The sequence below is a fragment of the Dryobates pubescens genome, chromosome Z (assembly GCF_014839835.1).
Source record: "Dryobates pubescens isolate bDryPub1 chromosome Z, bDryPub1.pri, whole genome shotgun sequence".
NCBI classification, from domain to species: Eukaryota; Metazoa; Chordata; class Aves; order Piciformes; family Picidae; genus Dryobates; species Dryobates pubescens.
In genome coordinates, this window is record NC_071657.1 from 56,469,448 (window position 1) to 56,488,596 (window position 19,149).

The window sequence follows — 19,149 nt, forward strand, 5'->3', positions numbered from 1 at the left end:
TTTTTATTTACTAGGAGCAACACACAGCAGATAAAACACTGACTAGCTGATTGCCATATTATGGAATGACTCAATGAAAAGAGTCAAGGAAGCAGGACCACGCTGGAACCAAACTATGACCTTGCTGAGAGTAATAGAGCAACCTGATATCATTCTAAAATCTGCACATTGGGATACCCACCCCTCACTGTCTGTGTCCAGCGCTGCTGCCAATTCAGTGAAAAGTAAGCCAGTTAGAAAGTGCTGCTGACGAAATTCGGCTGAGAGGTCAAACATTCCAGCAATCTTCTGGTCCTGGAAACTAGAGCAGGAACTAGAGTTCTGCAGAAGTATATTAGAAATGTTAAAGAATGATCACAGAAAGCAAAGCTTCTTATAGAAGTTTTAGTCAGTGTCTGTGTAGCTAATAGAAAATCTCTATTAGAAGAAAAGTACAGACTTTGAAACAAGGTTGGACATTTTGGAGGAAAACATCTGAGTGTGAAATAAAACACACCCAGTTTCTAATAATTGCTTACTAGGATGCAATCTCATCCTTTTCAGTTTGTGTGAGCCACTCAATAGACATTTTTGAGATGCAAAAATTCCTTGCCTGTATTCATTAGTTTAGACAGGACACAAAGAATTCTCTCTGTGTGTACAACTCTTTACCTTGCTCATACTATGGCTGAGCAGCCATCAGACATTGTACAGCAAGAGATTGTGGTGCGAGAAGCTGTGCACTGGTGCCTTCTTCAGCATCTATGATGTCTTAGCATTGAAATAAGATCAGGAACAACATGTGAACAGTGTTCCCTTTCACCCTGGAAATCCTTGGCTGAGCTTGCTGGCAGCTGACATAATTTAGAGCAGCCTTCATATCACTGTAACTTATAGCTCTGACTGATATAGAGCCAGGCCAGGGATGTGAAGTTGCTGCTGTATGTGTTGTGAACTGCTTACCTTCTACAGTCATAGGTCTGTGCCAAAGGTTACCTGGAATGTTTTTGTCCCCTAATGGGATGAGCATAACTCAACTCCCCAGACTAGAGTTTATTAGTTTGAATTTTACTTTTATATTCTTTAATATCCTTACCCAATATTTTCATCAGTCACTTGGGAACAGTCCCAGAAAACAAACACATGAGGTAGCAGCATATCACACTGTACCATCTGTCTTCCAGCATATTGGGGTCAAATGAAATTTGTGTCTCTGAGCAGTCCCATACTTTGTATCCATGCACTTAAGCCCACTCTCATTTTAACCTCAAGCAGACAGGCATTGGCTGTACTGTTTGTGTGGAATAAAGTGTGGAGCATCCAGTTACAGGAACATGGCTTCTTTCCAAGAATTACAAAAGATTTGTTCACAAGGCCATCTTTCTTACTAAAAACCTAACTCTAGTTGGGCAGCTCTCCTGCAAACAGGTCAAAATTACTGCAAGGGTGGTTAGCTAATATTATATCATTCCAGGCCCATGAAAGCCTTATGATTTGCACAAGTTGCACTTCATAGGTTACTCATAAAGGAGAAAAAAAAATAATCAAAGATGTTGCTTGAAGGAAAGAATGATTTAACTGGTGTCTGTTCAGATCTGACTTGGTAGAACTAGTTGAAAGGGCTATGCTGACCTTTTTTTCCCCATAAGCAGAAGAATCCCATTTCTAGTTCTTTGGTATTATTAATTAAGCAAACTAATGGGAAAGCTTGACTCTAAGACATTCATACCTTGATTTTTAAACCACAAAAACCTTCAAGAAAATAGTATGTACTATTACTGACCTGGAAGAATGCTTGAGTTATGAGATGCAGTACATTTTAGCATGCAAACAATTTTTTGGTACTGACACTTGAAAAAGAGCTGTGAATCTGAACTGCTCTTCTGGTCAGAGTGGTTTTGTACCTCCTACCATCCTAGCCTCATCTCCATTCCTCTGCATCTGAGGACTGCAGCAATTATGGATCATTACATTGAATTGCTTCATCCCGGTCTTGGCCTCTGTAAGACCACCAAGAGGGGAAACAGACATGGTAGCACCCTTTGTTAAGGGTTGTGCCTTATGGTAAAAAACAGATACCACCTAAGTAGAATGTAGAGGAGAAGAGCATAAGACTGGAAAAATGGTGTGTGGTGTGCCGACAAGAACTTCTTTATCGAATGTGTTTGTGAGCTCCGTGCCTGGGATGACAGAGGTCCTGATATTCAGGAAGTCTAGAATAGTGTTAGTATCGAGTCAGGTCTGGAAAAATCTGCATGTACTGGGAATGACATCTTGGGAGCTGAGGAAGGGCATTCATAAAAATTGTGTGGAGAGGTCTGATAAGGATACTTAAGTGTTTCCACACAAAAAAAATCATACATTTCAAATAAAAGGGAAAACATTGTCCACAAAATACAGAGAAACCACTGACAGTCATAGCATCATCTGTACTATTGGGATGGGGAAGAACCCAGAATGAAGCATGTTCCTATTTGAAAAGGAAAGCATGATGATCCTGCTCTGAAAAATGCTAAGGTTCAACATAAACTCTTGATTCCAGGATGTTGAAAATTGCAATGGTTTAGGCACCAACTTACATAATGGCAGCATCTACATCCACTTGCAGAGCAAGAAGTTCAGCCAGAAGGCAAACACACAGAAAGTATTCTGTGCAGTGCTGTATGCCATAGTTCCCTAAAACAGATATTGAAATACGTATGTATGGTTGTGTATGGATGAGATATAGGTGAACCTGTTGATTAGCCTTCAGAACCATGTTCTTGTTAGTCCCTGTATGACTTCCTTAAGTCATTTTCCTTTTGCATGTTACTAGAGGGGCACATCTTTGTCGTGTGACGTTTAACTCGTGCAGATACAGTCTTGCAGTAGTACTCTTTTAGTCTTTATTCTCCAGCCCTGTTCTTTCAAGATGGGAGTTGTTCTCCATGATCCAAGTGGCTAATTCTAACCTAAGTATCTGAATGCAGAGCAAAACGTCTTCCTTCACAAGTGTGTGTCGTAAGTTTGTGTCATGTGACATTCATGCAATATCATCTCATGCATGCCTACCTGAGAGGATAAGGAGGGTGATGGGGATGCTGGAGCAGATGCAGAAGTCATGAAGAAGAGGTTCAGATTGAGATAATGCTCATGGCTGCAAAGAATTCTCAGGAACTCCAGTCTCATGGAAATCAGAATGGAGAGTGAATTTAGCTTATTTGAGAGCTAGAAAAGCAAACAAAAAAAGTGTCATGTCATGAGGATGTACTATTTAAATTACCAAGCAATGAAATATTCTCCCTCCTGAAACAGAAATAGACAAATAGCCCAGCATGAATTAAAACGTTCACTGGTTCCTTGTACCTAATGAGTTTCCACTACAGAATTATGGAATGATAGCGGGTTAGAAGAGACCTCTGGAGACACAGGATGGGGGAGTAGTTTTCTGCCTATTTTCTACCCCAAGTTCCCTGTTAACATAGGCATACCTAGATCAGGTCAAGAGCAGCATGTTCAGAAGGGTTTTGAAATTTTCTTGAGAGAAGGAGACTCCACAGCCTCTCTGGGCAGACTCTTCCAGTGCTCTGATACCATCAAAGTAAAGAAGTTTTCCATTACGTTTAAGTGAAACCTCCTTTGTTCTGGTTTGTACCCATTCCCCCTTGTCCTGTCACTCATGAGCCCTGACTCACCCTCTTGACCTCCACCCTGTAGATACTATCATGGTTTGATTCAGAACAAAATGGGTCAAATTGAACCAGTGGGTTAACCTGTCTGTTTTCCCAATACAGAAGTGAGGAAAAAGTAACATACAAAACCTAGGGATTGAGACCAAAAAAAAAGAAAGAGAGAAGAAAATCAGGTAAACATGGCACAAAATGCACAATTACCTTAGTCTATTTCCAGAAAAAGCACAGCACAAAGCAGTAGCAAGGGGAAGCAAGTCAGTCAAAAGCCCAAGCCAGAAAACTACTCCCCCATCCCTCCTTGTCCTGCCACCATCCCAGCAGGAAAGACAACATCCAACACCACAGAACACATAACCTGACCTCAGTGCCAGGCAAGATTATGGAACAGGTCATCCTGAGTGCAATCACACAGCACTCACAGGATGGCCAAGGGATCAGGCCCAGCCAGCATGGATTTAGGAAGGGCAGGTCCTGCCTGACCAACCTGATCTCCTTCTAGGATCAGGTGACCCACCTGGTGGATGTGGGGAGGCCTGTGGATGTGGTCTACCTGGACCTCAGCAAGGCCTTTGACACCATCCCTAATAGCAAACTCCTGGCCAAGCTGTCAGCCCCTGGCTTGGACAGCAGCACTCGGTGCTGGGTTAGGAACTGGCTGGAGGGCCGAGCCCAGAGAGTGGTGGTGAACGGTGCCACATCCAGCTGGCAGCCAGTCACTAGTGGTGTGGCCCAAGGATCAGTGCTGGGCCCTGTGCTCTTTAACATCTTTATTGATGATCTGGATGAGGGCATTGAGTCCATCATCAGTAAATTTGCTGACGACACCAAGCTGGGGGCAGGAGTTGATCTGCTGGAGGGTAGAGAGGCTCTGCAGAGGGACCTCAACAGGCTGGACAGATGGGCAGAGTCCAACGGCATGAGATTGAACACATCCAAGTGCTGGGTTCTGCACACTTGCCACAGCAACCCCATGCAGTGCTACAGGCTGGGGTCAAAGTGGCTGGAGAGCAGCCAGGCAGAGAGGGACCTGGGGGTACTAGTTGATGGTAGGCTGAATATGACCCAGCAGTGTTTCCAGGTGGTGAAGAGGGCCAATGGCATCCTGGCCTGCATCAGGAACAGTGTGGCCAGCAGGAACAGGGAGGTCATTCTGCCCCTGTGCACTGCACTGGTTAGGCCACACCTTGAGTACTGTGTCCAGTTCTGGGCCCCGCAGTTTAGGAAGGATGTTGACTTGCTGGAATGAGTCCAGAGAAGGGCAACAAAGTTGGTGAGGGGTTTGGAACACAAGCCCTATGAGGAGAGGCTGAGGGAGCTGGGGTTGCTTAGCCTGGAGAGGAGGAGACTGAGGGATGACCTTATTGCTCTCTACAACTACCTTAAGGGAGATTGTAGACAGGCGGATGTTAGTCTCTTCTCCCAGGCAGCCAGTATCAGAACAAGAGGACACAGTCTCAGGCTGTGCCAGGGGAGGTTTAGGTTGGATGTTAGGAAGAAGTTCTTTACAGAGAGAGTGATTGCCCATTGGAATGGGCTGCTCAGGGAGGTGGTGGAGTCACCGTCATTGGAGGTGTTCAGGAGGAGACCTGATGGGGTGCTTGGTACCCACGGCTTAGTTGTTTAGGTGGGTTGGATTGGTTGAGGGGTTGGACATGATGACCTTGGAGGTATCTTCCAACCTGGTTGTTTTTTACTATTATTATTATTAGCATTATTACTACTACTACTACTATTATTACTACTACTACTATTATTATTATTATTACTATTATCATCATCATCATCATCGGACAGGCAGTGTCCTATGTTACAATCTGAACATCAAGCCCCATGATACTTCGCTCCAGCCAGAACTTTCATTTTTGAAGATGGCATGACTGCAGTGTGGTATGAATAACAGCAGCAGGTTCAACTCAATCTATGACAGATATTTATAAGCATTGATAACATTCCCTCTCAGCCTTCTCTTCTCTGGACTAAACAGGTTTTTCAGCCTCTCCCTGTAAAAGAGATGTTCCAGTTCTCTAACCATCCTCTTTCAACACTCTCTAGTATATCCCCTTCAACTGGGGAGTCCAGAATACTCCAAGTGTGGCCTCACCAGGGTAGAGTAGAGAGAAGAGAACTTCCCTCAACCTGACAGTTACAGTCAGGGTTGGGAGTTTTTAACTCCCAAAGGAAAACATACAATTTTTGTTTTCTTTTTGGCATAACAAAATGATTAAAACCAAACCAAACTCTGCTGAGTCTGTGGCAAATTCCTAAGAAGTCCCTCTGGGCGACACAGAGCATCAATGGTCTTGTCACTTCCCTTCTTACCAACAAGATCGGTGGTGTACTGGACATACTATAGGAAACCAAGGTGGTTTTCTTATCTTCTCCTACCTACCACCAACTGACTGAGGGCCTTCCCTTGGGAGAAATATTACAGAGGTGTATCACATCACAACTGAGAAGGAAAACTTTCCCCTTCAGCCAAAACAAATAATTACATAGTAACATCCTATCTCTTAATTTATTTTTAATGTTGGGAAGCTTGTAAAGCAAGAAGACAGAGATGGGTCATTTTGATTAAATCCACCAAATCTAAATGCTGCCCCCTCACAGCACTGGAAGAGTCAAGAGACCAAAAGCTGCTCTGTATGATCTGCTGACAAGGAATGCAAAAAATAAGGGAAGAAAAGTGGCTTCATGGATGCTCTGCAGCAGTGCAAGTCATGCCATTTCTAAAAGAGTCCTAACCTCCACTCAATTCTTTTCTGCTGACCACAAATAAAAAGAGGTTTACGGTCTCTGCATATGTAATAGGAAATAGAGAGTTTTCCTGGCCCTTTAACACAGCTTAAAGGATCTTGATTACTAAATGAATCAGAACAGCACACTGGACTGGCCACGCAACAAATGCACCCCCAATCACACATGGTGTATACCTGATTACAGTAATGTTTGATGAGATTAAACACAAATCCTCGGTCCATTAAAGAAAGAAGATCGTACAAGAAAAAAGCCAGGCTGATATTCATTTTTTCTGCTTGCTCACTTTCCTTTAAAAGAAAAGGGAAAAAAAAAAAAAAAGAGATAAAAATTAACATTACAATGCACAAAAATTATATAAAAGTGGAAGACTTTTTAGAATTGTTAAAAAATAATGGAGGCAACAGTTCCCAGAATGAATTCATGGAACATACTGGGAAATGTTGTTTTAGTTCTCCAACTTATGTGATCTTGTTACAATTACACACTCATGTAAATTATTTCAACCATTGCTGAAACCTTTTATAGAGAAATATTAGAGGATGATGGAACAAGTTGATCCATGCAAACTTCTGGGCTGACAACAACGTAATGGAATGTGAGACCTGCTCTTAATTCCCTATGGGCTGCTATCCTCCATACGTCTTTTTTTCACACTCTTTTTAAAAAAATAGAATCTTTAACACTAGAGAATGATGATTTAAAACATAAATATTGTTTTAAAATATTAATAGCAATCTGAATTGCCTCTGCTGATGGAATGACAAATATTTCATTTAGAAATCTGAAGTGTAAAACTGATAGTAAAAAATTTACTGGCATGATAAATCTGTGGGGTTTACCAATCAGCAGCTAAACTCTTGTACATTTAGAATTGGCTTGATTACCACAGACAGGCAGCCCCCCAAGCAAACATCTCAAAGAACTTCCTGTATCCACTAAAATAAGGCTTCAGTTACACTGAACATACAATTTAAATCACACAATCTCAGCAGCATATGTAATTCATCAAGAGGAATTTGTGGAGGTGCCTGAGGGATCTGCACACAATTAATGTTCAGAACTCTCAGGTGGGTTCACCGAAGATTGACAGAGGAGATGAGACTGAAAAATGTTGCCCCTGCTCCTATCTCTGACTAATGAGAACAGGTGTGCAGCTCCTCAGGGTGGTTACAATTTAATTTTTCACCTTTAAAACTTTTTGTTGCTGTTCACAAATATGTATGTGTATACACACACACATCTATTTCTTACAATCTGGAATTTACGCAGCAAAACATATTTCTATTGGGAAGACAAAACTGTTTTCTGTTCTCTTACTGAGCAGGCTTGGCCTCAGTCAGCACCAGAGTAGATTTAATATAGACATTATGAAAAAAAAATTCACAGAAGGAGTGGTCTGGCACTCTGGATGTGTTTAAAGGTCATTTAGATGTGGTGCCTGGGGATATGGCTTAGGGGTGAACTTTGTAGGGTAGGGTTATCCGTTGGACTTAGAGATCCTGAAGGTCTTTTCCAACCTGAATGTTTCTGTGATGCTGTGAAAACATGCCAGATACACCCTGTAAAATCCCAGGGCAATCTGACACATCCAATCCAGCACTGAAACAGATTGCTGCTGGTGGGATTTGAAAATCAAACACATGTTACCTACTGCTGCTATGTACAACTGACCCATGGCCCTAATGCTGCTACCACTGCAGTGGGATCTTCACACGTAATGTGGCTCTATTCACTCGCACCATAAAAATTCATTTCAATTAACAGATTGTAGAAACCTCTGTATTTCTCATAAGGAAACCATGAGATACTAATTTCTTAGCAACACTTACAGTTCCATTAAAACATTTTTACTGTAACAAATTCTTATTACACTATGCACCTTAAAAAAAAGCCATCAATGCCTTAAGTAAACAATTCAGTGGAGATGATGTCTCTGCATGTGGCTCTCACAGAAGCACACCAAAGCATCAAGCAAAGGCTAAAGCTCCAGAAAAAAAACTTTTTGGTGGACAGTAACAATCAGTTCTGCCATTCTCAGCCCTCAAGACCTCTGATCTTGGTCCTCTTCCAGTTGCTGCTCCTCAATAGCACAGCAGGACACACATGGAGAAGTGTATCAGGAAATCTGAGCAGCTTGAAAAGTGACCCAGCAGGTCAGCTCTCCAACTTGTTCTGCCTTGTGGCAGAGCACACTGTTTTCCTAGCACAGTGCGCTTGGCAGCTCTGGGGCATGAAAACAAGTCAGCTGCAACAACTAAACAAATAAGAGCCTCCCAGTGCTTGTCTGTGGTCTTAGCTTTTCTACTGGCCAGTGCAGAGTGACACTAGTGATGCAAGCTGACAGTATTAATGTTTAAGTATAAATTACATTTTGTGATCCTTTCAAGTTTATATCAGTGCAACTTGTTAAAATATACCAGCAGAAAGAATTTAATGGAATTTAAGGGCCATTTATTTTCTTTAGTTTTCTTGTAGCCAGTGCCTCTTTAAGGAGATCTGGGCTTAGATTGCTTGTGACTGAATTTTGCAACCCTCAGGAGGAATATTGCCTTCATATTGCATACCCTACTGCCATCAGAGAAGTCAAATGTGAAATAAAACACTGTGCAGGAGAAGTAAGTGCAACAGGAATGGGAGACAAAAGGAATAAATCCTGCCTGACCTGCAGTTTGATGCCCTGGCTAACCTGGCAGAAGGAAATCTGGGGAGGAATAACAATAGGCACCAGTACAGGTTAGGGGCTGCCCTGCTGGAAAGCAGCTCCACAGAGAACAACCTTAGAGTCCTAGTGGAGAGGAAGTTCTCCATGGGACAACAATGTGCCCTTGTGGCCAAGAGAGCAAATGGTATCCTGGGGTGCATGAAAAACAGTGTGTCCAGCAGGTCTAGGGAGGTTCTTCTTCCCCTTTACTCTGCCCTGGTGAGACCACACCTGCAACACTGTGTTCAGTTTTGGGCTCCTCAGTTCAAGAGAGACAGGGCTCTGCTAAAGAGAATGCAACACAGAGCCATGAGGAAGATTAGGGGACTCGAACATCTCCCCTATGAAGAGAGACCGAGACACCTGGGACTGTTTAGTCTTGAGAAGATTGAGAGAGAAACTGATCAATGTCCATAAATATCTGAGGGGTGGGTGTCAAGTGGAGAAGGCCAATCTCTTTTCAGTGGTGCACAGTAGTAAGAAACAATGGGTACAAGCTGGAACATAGATTTCACCTCAACATGAGGAGAAACTTCTTTACAGTGAGGGTGACAGAACACTGGAATGGGCTGCCCAGGGAGGTTGTGGCGCCTCCTTCTCTGGAGACTTTCAAAACCCCTTTGCATTCCTGTGCAGACTAACCTTAAGTGGTCTTGCTTTGACATGGGGGGTTGACTCGATAATCTCTTGAGGTCCCTTCCAACCTCTAATGTACTGTGATACTGCAATTTCTTTCACTGAAAATGGGTCTTCATCCTTTCCAGTTAATGGAAAGGGCATTTCCTCCCTGCACCCTGCAGCCCCATTGAGAAGCAGGCTGGGGAGCTGAGATGAGTACAAATAAACTGTCTGCCATGGGATCATAAGACTGCTCCTTGCAAAGCCACAGCTCTTGCTTATGGTCCATGTGAGATCACCATCTCAGTTTTGGTCTAATTCTAGTGACACTGCTAAGCGTGAAATGGGATTAAACACAACTCAGTGTAACACAGCAGCAAGGATCCATGGTGCTCATTTCATGCATTTACCTTCTGTGGTTTGACTAGAAGTGCAGCAATTTCTGAAGTAACCACACTAACTATAGTGGTAATATCACCTTTGAAGCGATCAGAGAACCGACTCCTTCGTGGGTTGTCTTGCTTCTCTGTGTTGTGGACATACTGAGCCATACTCTTTATCTGCAAAGAAGAAAAAAAAATTAAAAAGTGCCAAACCTGGAGGTAAAACTACTGCTTTACTTCCATAGGATTAAGATTTCTTAGTTGTTTCTCCCTGGATGTAATCACTCTTGTTGTCCCAGAGCTGCTGTGAAAAATCCTACAGTACTGGCATTGACAACAAAGAGCCTAAGACTCAACACAAGTAGACACTGATTCCTGTTTTCATCTTCACAAGGATGGCTACTCTGAGCACCTGAAATCAGAATAATCCTCACCAGTCCCTTGCATCTACAGCTCTGAAAGGCTGCTGTTTGCAACTTTTACCCTTCATAACGACAGATAGGGAGTAACTGTTCTGGAATTATTTGTTGTTTTTTCACCTGATGTTGGGTGGCTTATATACTGCCACTAAAAATCAGGATGCTTTTTCCACTGACATTCATCACCTCAGAGTTCTGTGAAATTGAGTTTGGGAAGCCTTATCACTGCCTCCATGTTGTTAATAAAGTGGAAAAGACAGGAACAGGTATTCAGAGAAAAGGAAGGAGTTAATTTGATGTCTGTTCAGCTTTCTTCAACCTGTAGGTCATTCTGCATGTAATTCATGCAATACTTTGCCATCACAGCCTGTCAGTGTGGAACTGGGGGGGAATATGTAGAATTCTTTAGTTGTACTTCCATTATTTGGGACCTCTTTTCACATTGGGGCTGAAAAACTGAAGATCACCACCCACCTATATCTGTGCCTGGAGTACACCTGCTACATTTCATGGTTAAGTTGATATAAAATACCACGATTGGATCTTACCAGGAGCTCAAAGAAGAACCAAGCATACTTGAAGACAGATTCTCTCATTATACCCGTGCTGACCACCATCTGCAGTGCCAGCTCCTCATGGAAATGCTAGATAATAAACACAAGAGTGTTGGAAAATACTTTTCTATCAATCCACCTTCAGTTTCAACATCCTACCTCTTTCCTGTGGAAAAAAATCCCTCACACTGGAAAGTCAACAGCTGAGTATGGATGTATGCACATCCCTGCAGGATCAGAAGGCAGTGTTGGTGGCAAACAGACTTCTATGGATCCAGAACCCCAGAAAACTAGATTGGAAAATGCTTTGGTCTATTCTCAGACCACTAGCTGTGTGCATGACAGGGATCAGCCACGTTCCCCAGTCCCCATTATGTGTTTCTGTTATTACAACAGTGTGTTTTTTAGAGAAGGTAGATGAAAAATTGTCCCTGTGACAGGAGAGAAGCAATAACCACAGCAGAGCTTGTGCAGAGGTTTGTAGTTGGAGAAAATAGCCTTTGCAGTGAGGTCTGACTATAAGAAATCCAATCTCAATGCTCTAAACTGTGAGGAAACTCATATCTGGACTAAAAATGTATTGCAATGCTTATTTTCTACTCCTGGCACAAACAATAAAACTAGTAAGATTCCTAAGCATAATTACATGGAATAGAACATATTAATCCATCCAATATTCAGACTGGGTATAAACCTCTATTCTTTTGGGCAGAAAACAAACCAATAAACAGGAGTAAGAAAGAAATCAATAATGCAGATTCTGAACTGCTCATTACAGGGTTATTCCACTGCTTCTTGATTCAAAGCGACTGCTGCTGATCAGTGTCAAACACAAGATACAGGTCTGAAAAAATGACCAATGTGATATGGTATGCTTGGTGTTGTTAAAAAGCTATTTGGGAATATGTAAGATAGAAACTAATGTCTGGTTTCTAAAATCTACAAAAAGTGGAGAAGGAAAACAGAAGAAAGAGACGGAAAACATGCAATTTAGTGTAACATGTAAAAGCAAGTATCGAAGGGTAAACAGCACTGGAAAAAGTCAGAGGCCCTAACACCTTGAGAAAGACAGGAAAGTCCAGGCAGGCTGCTACTTGTCCAAATACGTCCTAGCGAAAGAATTTAAAGACTCTCACACAGAAGCAGAAAAGTTTGGGTGGTTATTTTCTCCTCTCCCTCCCCTTCCCTCATTTAGAAGTGCTAATTATCAGCACTGCCTCAGGAGGCTCCAGACTCTGTTAACGCGGCCCTCACACTTAGCGGTAGATTACCTTTTTATTGGATGGTCTTGGGCTTGCGCAAACATTTGGCACTTCAGTTGTTCCTTCAACACAGAAAGACATCCGACTGGAGCCATGATCTATAGGCTGTAGGGCACAGCCAGAAGAAATAAGTATGTTAACACATAACTTAAGTTAATTAACAGAGAATAAATCAGCGGGAGGGGGGAGGCGGGGCGAGAGAGAATGTTGCAAGGTCCGAACAGACGCTGAACAACTCTTTCCTTGACTTCTCCCCAACCCCCTTCCCGGCAGAGGCCGAACCACCCGAGCGCAGCAGCAGAAGCGTGCAAATGCCAACACTGCCATCACGTGGCCGACCTCATCACTACAGCTGTGATTTGGAGGCTCTGGAACTCACTCTTTCAGTGAGTTTATAGCTGGTGGCTCTGTAACGGAAATTAACCTGCATATGGGAATCTTCCTTCCGTTAAAAGTAATGCCAATTTAAAAGGCAGTGAAATGCAGCAGCCAGTTAGAAATGCCCACACTTACCAATGTGATGAAGCTGTAATATCTAAATTTTGTATTAATTTGGAAAAAGAACTATATCTTGAGCTCTGTATTTTTAGGACAGAGTATATTAGGGAAAAATTCATAAGGCTATTAATTTTCAACTTACATTACTAAAAATTGCTCTGGATGAGTACACATGCCTAAATAAGCAAATCCAATGTTTGCAAAGCCTGTGCCTCTCACTAGTTGTGGCTTCATTTGCTGAAGACAAGCACCCGCTCACTTTAACTGGAGAGACACAATCATTCAGTGGAGAAAATACTTCAAAATGTTTTTGAAAAGCACTTGCTTGAGAAGCAGTGTTTCACATATGTAACACTTAAAGAAAAGGGAGGGAGGGATGAGACAGAGTGTGATGTTTGTGGTTTGGTGGTTGAATTCGGTATTTGGAAAGTCCCAGGTACAAAATGTGCACAAGGCATCTGTACTATAGCCTATATAAAATCATGGGGTTGCTATTGTTTAAACTGCCTATTCTTTTTTTTTTTTTTTTTTTTTTTTAAACAGCAAACTATTTAGCACCAAACAGGCTCTGTGATTTAAAAAAAAAAAAAGACAAAGAGAAAGAAGAACAAAAAGAACTAAGTTTAAAGAAGCAAAAATACATTATCAGTGCATTTAAAGAAAACTATTTCCCTTGAACTCTTTCATTCCTTTCAGAAAGTGAATCTGGTGCTATTATAATCGATAGTAGTCTTCTCTCACACTGACTCTGTGCAACAGACACGTGCCACTAGATGTGAACGGGAGCTAAATGTCAGGAAGAACAGGGGTGAAGCATGTCAAAAAAAGGCAGATTTCTCTGTGGATTGTCTAAGCCTGAAACAAGAAAGGGAGCTCTTGCTGCTTGCTCTCTTAACTGCTAAGAGACATCAGAATTTGGGAATGGGATTTAATGCATGCCCATGCTAAATCAGAGAAACAGCAAAAGCTTCTGTTGATACATACAGTAGAATAGAATAGAATAGAATAGAATAGAATAGAATAGAATAGAATAGAATAGAATAGAATAGAATAGAATAGAATAGAATTAACCAGGTTGGAAGAGACCTTCAAGATCATCATGTCCAACCTATCATCCAACACTACCCAATCAACTAAACCATACAACCAAGCATCCTGTCAAGCCTCGCCCTGAACACCCCCAGCGACGGCGACCCCACCACCTCCTCAGGCAGCCCATTCCAGTGGGCAATCACTCTCTCTGTGTAAAACTTCCTCCTAACCTCCAGCCTAAACCTCCCCTGACGCAGCCTGAGACTGTGTCCTCTTGTTCTGGTACTGGTTGCCTGGGAGAAGAGACCAACCTCCGCCTCACTACAACCCCCCTTCAGGTAGTTGTAGAGAGCAATAAGGTCACCCCTGAGTCTCCTCTTCTCCAGACTACGCAACCCCAGTACACTTACAAGAGGCAAACAAAACCTTCAAACAACAAATCTAGATTATTAGGTTTAGGCCAATACAATTCTCCAGCTACTTGACTTCATTCTCTTACCTTGGATGACATGATGTTTTTGACCTCTTCATCAGTAGCAGTAACTGCAATGTCAGGATTGCTACAGCTTATCACTCGGCTCTGCAGGAGTTTGCTCCCCACAGACACTGCGGAGGTACGTCCGAATGTGTAATAGCGAGACTCTGCCAAAACGGCACTGCCGCCTGAACCTGCCCGTAGGGAAATGTTTGAACTTAGACCAAAGAATATACCTTTGAGGTTCAAGCCAGTTTCACTCAGTGTTGTTACAGCATCAGCATTTTGAGAACAGCATAAAACCCCTGAAAAATCTCACCACCAGCTGCTTGATTAACAACTTACACAGGCACTAAATGACAAGGTGCAGATGTTTTCTGAGTCAACAGCTCACAGGGGCTTTGCATAAGCAGTAACAAAAGATTCTTCACTGGGCTGAAGAGTCCCATCTCTCTTAGCCTTTCCTCACTGGAGGGGTGATCCAGTCCCTTCATCCGTCTCCAGTATGTCCATGTCTCTCTTGTGCTGAGGAGCCCAGAACTGGACCTAGCACTCTAAGTGTGGCCTCACCAGTGGTAAGCAGAAGAGAAGGATCACCTCCCTTAACCTGCTGGCCAACATACAGGATTTTATCCTCTCATGGCATCCCCAATTTGATGGAGAAATTGGCAGAGCTCAGCCCTGTGCCACTTTGCAGTAAGTGAGTTTTCACAGAAAGTAGTTTACTAATGTACAGGGCAGTAAGAAATGGGCCTCCTAAGGCTGTTTTAATTTCTAGAGAAAATTTCTCATAAAAAGCTTCAGCTTAGTAGATGTCTCTCTCTTTCAGCTAGATGAAGCTACAGTGTTACACATAGATGTAGTCATCTCACCTGAACCTTGCATCTTAAAAGAATGACTAATAGAGATTATGAGGGGCATGTCCATGTTGCTTTTTGCAGTACTTGAGAGCCCTGACCTTCCTCTGAGAAAAACTGCATGTCTGAACAGTACAGTGCTTCATGGTATGCAATCTAAGACTGAGAGGTTGTGTTTTCTGTTTTATAGGCCAGTTCCTTAAGTCCTCTTCACAGAGACACCATGCTGAATAGCATATGTTGAGAAAAAAATACTTTTTCAACCCTTGCACCAAAATTACCTGGCTTGACCACTTCTCTTTGAGGGTCTGGCAAACGAAACACATAGTAGACATATGATGCTAGGAGGCAATTCCTCCCATGCTGGTCTTTGCTCAGGTCTTTGCTGTTGTGGAGGCTGTTCACTATTGCAGCCACAGATTCAAGGGCAAACTGTGAGAAGTTGGCTGTGAAACAAAGGCAAGAATTAGTCTCAGCACTGAAAAGTATAATACAATCAGATGAGGGTATTCTTTGTACCAAAAGGTAATCCTACAAGCTTGAATTCAGGTCTTAATAAATAGAGAGCTGTAGACAGCAACTGCTATACTTGACTAGACCCAAGGTCTACATAGGCCAGTAACCAGTCTTTGGTAGACCCACTGACTTTTGCCCAGCATAAAGACAGACTGTAACTGTCAACTACCATTTTTAGCAGCCTGCACTTATTTCCTCTAAAATACCAACCTGAAGAACAGTAAGACTCATTATTCTCTGACTGATAGACAAATACAAGCTATCAGGCTTTTCTACAAATATTACAGTAGATGACAAATGTTGATTACCAAAAGAAGATACGAAATAAACCACACCAACACAACAAACCACTTTATGACCTATACTTCCAGGTAAGTAAACTACTACAATTTTATCTACCTTCCAATCAGAGTTTTAGAGTCTCATATATAGGTGGAAAAGGAGAGAAGTCAGAAACTCATTTAAACTTGCTTATATTGCACAGTAAAACTGTCTTGAGAAGCACAACTCCTTCTGAAGTAGACTAAATACTAAATCTGAGACTGGGTATTTATCAATATTTTTCCTACATTTCTAGGTTGCTTGCACCAGTAAATACCTGTCTGGCCAGCTATAACCATGGGCTGTACAGATAGCTGGAAAAGTTTATCTAGCACCAAATGTAAAAACAATACAAGAGGTTCTAGACGTGAGGAATTCAAACAGATAATGCTGAGTTTCAATTCATGTTCCAGTGCAGCCTCTGTAATCTTCTGGTCCATCAGTCGAATGGGGAATGTCACTTGACTTTCTAGAGAATGGCACAAAGTGAAGAACTTCTCCAGGTGATTGTCCTGCAAGTACAGTTTACTCACAATTAATAAAGTTGATACAGTTCAAGCTGCTACTAGCTAACCAAAGCCTGATTGATCCGTCTGATGGGATAAGAGCAATTATTTTCACCCTCTGGCTTGCTGTGGTGTCCTGCCCTAGAGATCAATCTGTAAAGTAACCGTCACAGTCTTTTGTTTGTCCCCTTACATCTTGCTTAAATTCAGACTCTGGTTACATCAGATTAAAAGCAGAACAGTTAAAGCTCTCATTAAAGTGATTGCTTCATTACGTGAAAATCCTGTTTCCTTCCTCTGATAAAACCCCATCATGTCACATGCCTATAGTTGCTCTACCACCCACACTTAAGTTCCAGCTATGTACAACGTATGTGTCTTAGGAGTATGCCTTACGTGTAGTCAAAAAGCATGCCACAAAGGGATGATGGAACGTTCCTCACACATGGGGCCTTCAGTTAGGATGTAGCTACCAGACTTAACTAGAACAGCATGACAGATAGGAGCCACTGTAAGGCACCATACATAAAATAAAGCTGCTCTGTCTCAAACCTCTACCCCAAAAAAATGGGCAAAGCTACAATTTCCTATTGCAAAGTCCAGAATTGTAAAGTTATCATCAGCCCTAGCTCACATCACAAGGCACTGATCATTGCTGAGCTGCCTAAAGCATTCTGGTAGTATAACGTGTCCCTGGAGGCAGGGAGATGCTATGTCTCCACAAATGTGGACACATTGAACTAGCCTTTCAGAATAGAGGATGCAAACTGCAGAAATTGACCCTGTGCCCTGCCATTATCTTTTAAACAAAGCCTAAGCAGACCCTCACTGAGCTGAAAGGGTAACACACTCCCTTGACGTTACTTGTTGCTGATAGTGCTCATTTGTTCACTTGTATCAGTAGATTTCATTTCAACAAAGGATTTCATTTTATTGCCCTTCATAGAGACAGGCCACGAGGCTGGTGAGAGGCCTCGAGCATAATCCCTACGAGGAGAGGCTGAGGGAGCTGGGGTTGTTTAGCCTGGAGAAGAGGAGGCTCAGGGGATACCTTATTGCTCTCTTCAACTACCAGAAAGGAGTTGTAGACAGCTGGGGGTTGGTTTCTTCTCCCAGGCAACCAGTGACAGAATGAGAGGACACAGTTTCAAGCTATCCCAGGGGAAGTTTAGGCTCAAGGTGAGGAGAAAGTTCTTCACAGAAAGAGTAATTGGCCATTGGAATGTGCTGCCCAGGGAGGTCGTGGAGTCACTGTCTCTGGAGGTGTTCAAAAAAGGATTGGATGTGGCACTTGAAGCCATGGTTTAGTTAGTCATGAGATGTTAGATATTTGGTAATAGACTGGACTTGATGATATCTGAGGTCTTTTCCAACCTGGTTGATTCTATGATTCACTGAGGATGTCAGGTTATTTCCCTGTCAGCTGCTTTTCAGCTGTGTGGGCTTAAACACCTCCATTTAATAAACTTCCAAAGTTAGCCTAGACTTTTTAATTCCCTTTTAAAGGAAACTACAGCTGTGCGTTGTTTCTAACGCATTACCTGAGTGTGAACAGATGAGACAGCTTGCACTTCAACATTGAAAACACCCTTGTGTCCTTCAACCCACTTAATAGGTGGTGTCTGAGATGGAACTTTCTGTGATGGAAAAGAAATACGGAATTACTATCTTCCTTTTAAGAACAGAACATTAAGTCTGTTTACAAAGGGTAACTTTATGCACTTTATTTCAGGTATCTGAAATGAGTGCCATATAGAGAACTGCAGCTAGGCATCTTCTTGTTCTCATTGGTGAGATGGAGACAAGTTGACGCATTGAACAGAGAAATTTGGAGCACTTCAGGTGATGTCTATCACAGACAATGTAAACATACATTTTCTGATGGGATACTTTTAAGATTAGAAATTCTCAGTCACTCCATGGTGACGTGGTGCAGTTTTAACCCTCTAGGTAGTTCCCTACATGCAATATTTACTCCAAGGGCACAGTTTTCTGCTTTAGTAGCAGCACCTGATTACATTTCTCCTCCCTCTCCTGCATAAAAAATGAGCAAATCATCCCAGAGAAGAAAGCAAGTTATTGACTTGACAGCTTCTAAGCAATTGTATCCCTTATTAGAAAATTTGCAAGAGTTTGCTTGGATAGATAACTTTAAAAAACATAACAATGTAAAATAACAGTAATAACAAGAACTGTGACAATAATAACACTTTTCTCCAGAGGTTTGCTGTACTTTAAAGTACAGAATAGAAGTATTATCAAAAAGCAGACAGCAACATTAGTCCATATAACACTTATAATGTTCTTCTATGTTAGGAAAATATTATGTTTTAATAATTTTCTTTGTACCTCTGGAGAGTGAATTGAATAGTGGACAGGCAGCTTATCCAATGCAACAGGAAGACAATAATGTCCAGTTTGAAGACGATCATTTAAGAGAATTGGCAGCCACTGAAACAAATGAAGAGAAAACACAGCAATATTCATGATTATATCTGATTAGGGTTATTTATCTAATTTGTTATGTACAGTCAACAAACCAACAAATGAGATATTGACCCAAGCTTCTCTGCTATAACCCATTTAACATTAATTTCTTT

At 42.0% G+C, this 19,149-nt stretch overlaps 1 protein-coding gene across 1 annotated transcript in view; it reads right to left on the reverse strand.

The window, feature by feature from the left end:
* DOCK8 (dedicator of cytokinesis 8) overlaps nucleotides 1-19,149 on the reverse strand; it is a 75,743-nt gene that overhangs the window by 25,560 nt on the left and 31,034 nt on the right. Inside the window, exons 16-26 of the mRNA XM_054178526.1 lie at nucleotides 18,899-19,000; nucleotides 18,091-18,186; nucleotides 16,321-16,555; nucleotides 15,488-15,652; nucleotides 14,374-14,537; nucleotides 12,354-12,449; nucleotides 11,077-11,172; nucleotides 10,137-10,286; nucleotides 6,581-6,694; nucleotides 3,031-3,186; nucleotides 182-321 (exon numbers count right to left, since the gene is read on the reverse strand). Coding sequence (XP_054034501.1) covers nucleotides 182-321; nucleotides 3,031-3,186; nucleotides 6,581-6,694; nucleotides 10,137-10,286; nucleotides 11,077-11,172; nucleotides 12,354-12,449; nucleotides 14,374-14,537; nucleotides 15,488-15,652; nucleotides 16,321-16,555; nucleotides 18,091-18,186; nucleotides 18,899-19,000 — 1,514 coding nt within the window. The remainder of the gene's footprint in view (nucleotides 1-181; nucleotides 322-3,030; nucleotides 3,187-6,580; nucleotides 6,695-10,136; nucleotides 10,287-11,076; nucleotides 11,173-12,353; nucleotides 12,450-14,373; nucleotides 14,538-15,487; nucleotides 15,653-16,320; nucleotides 16,556-18,090; nucleotides 18,187-18,898; nucleotides 19,001-19,149) is intronic.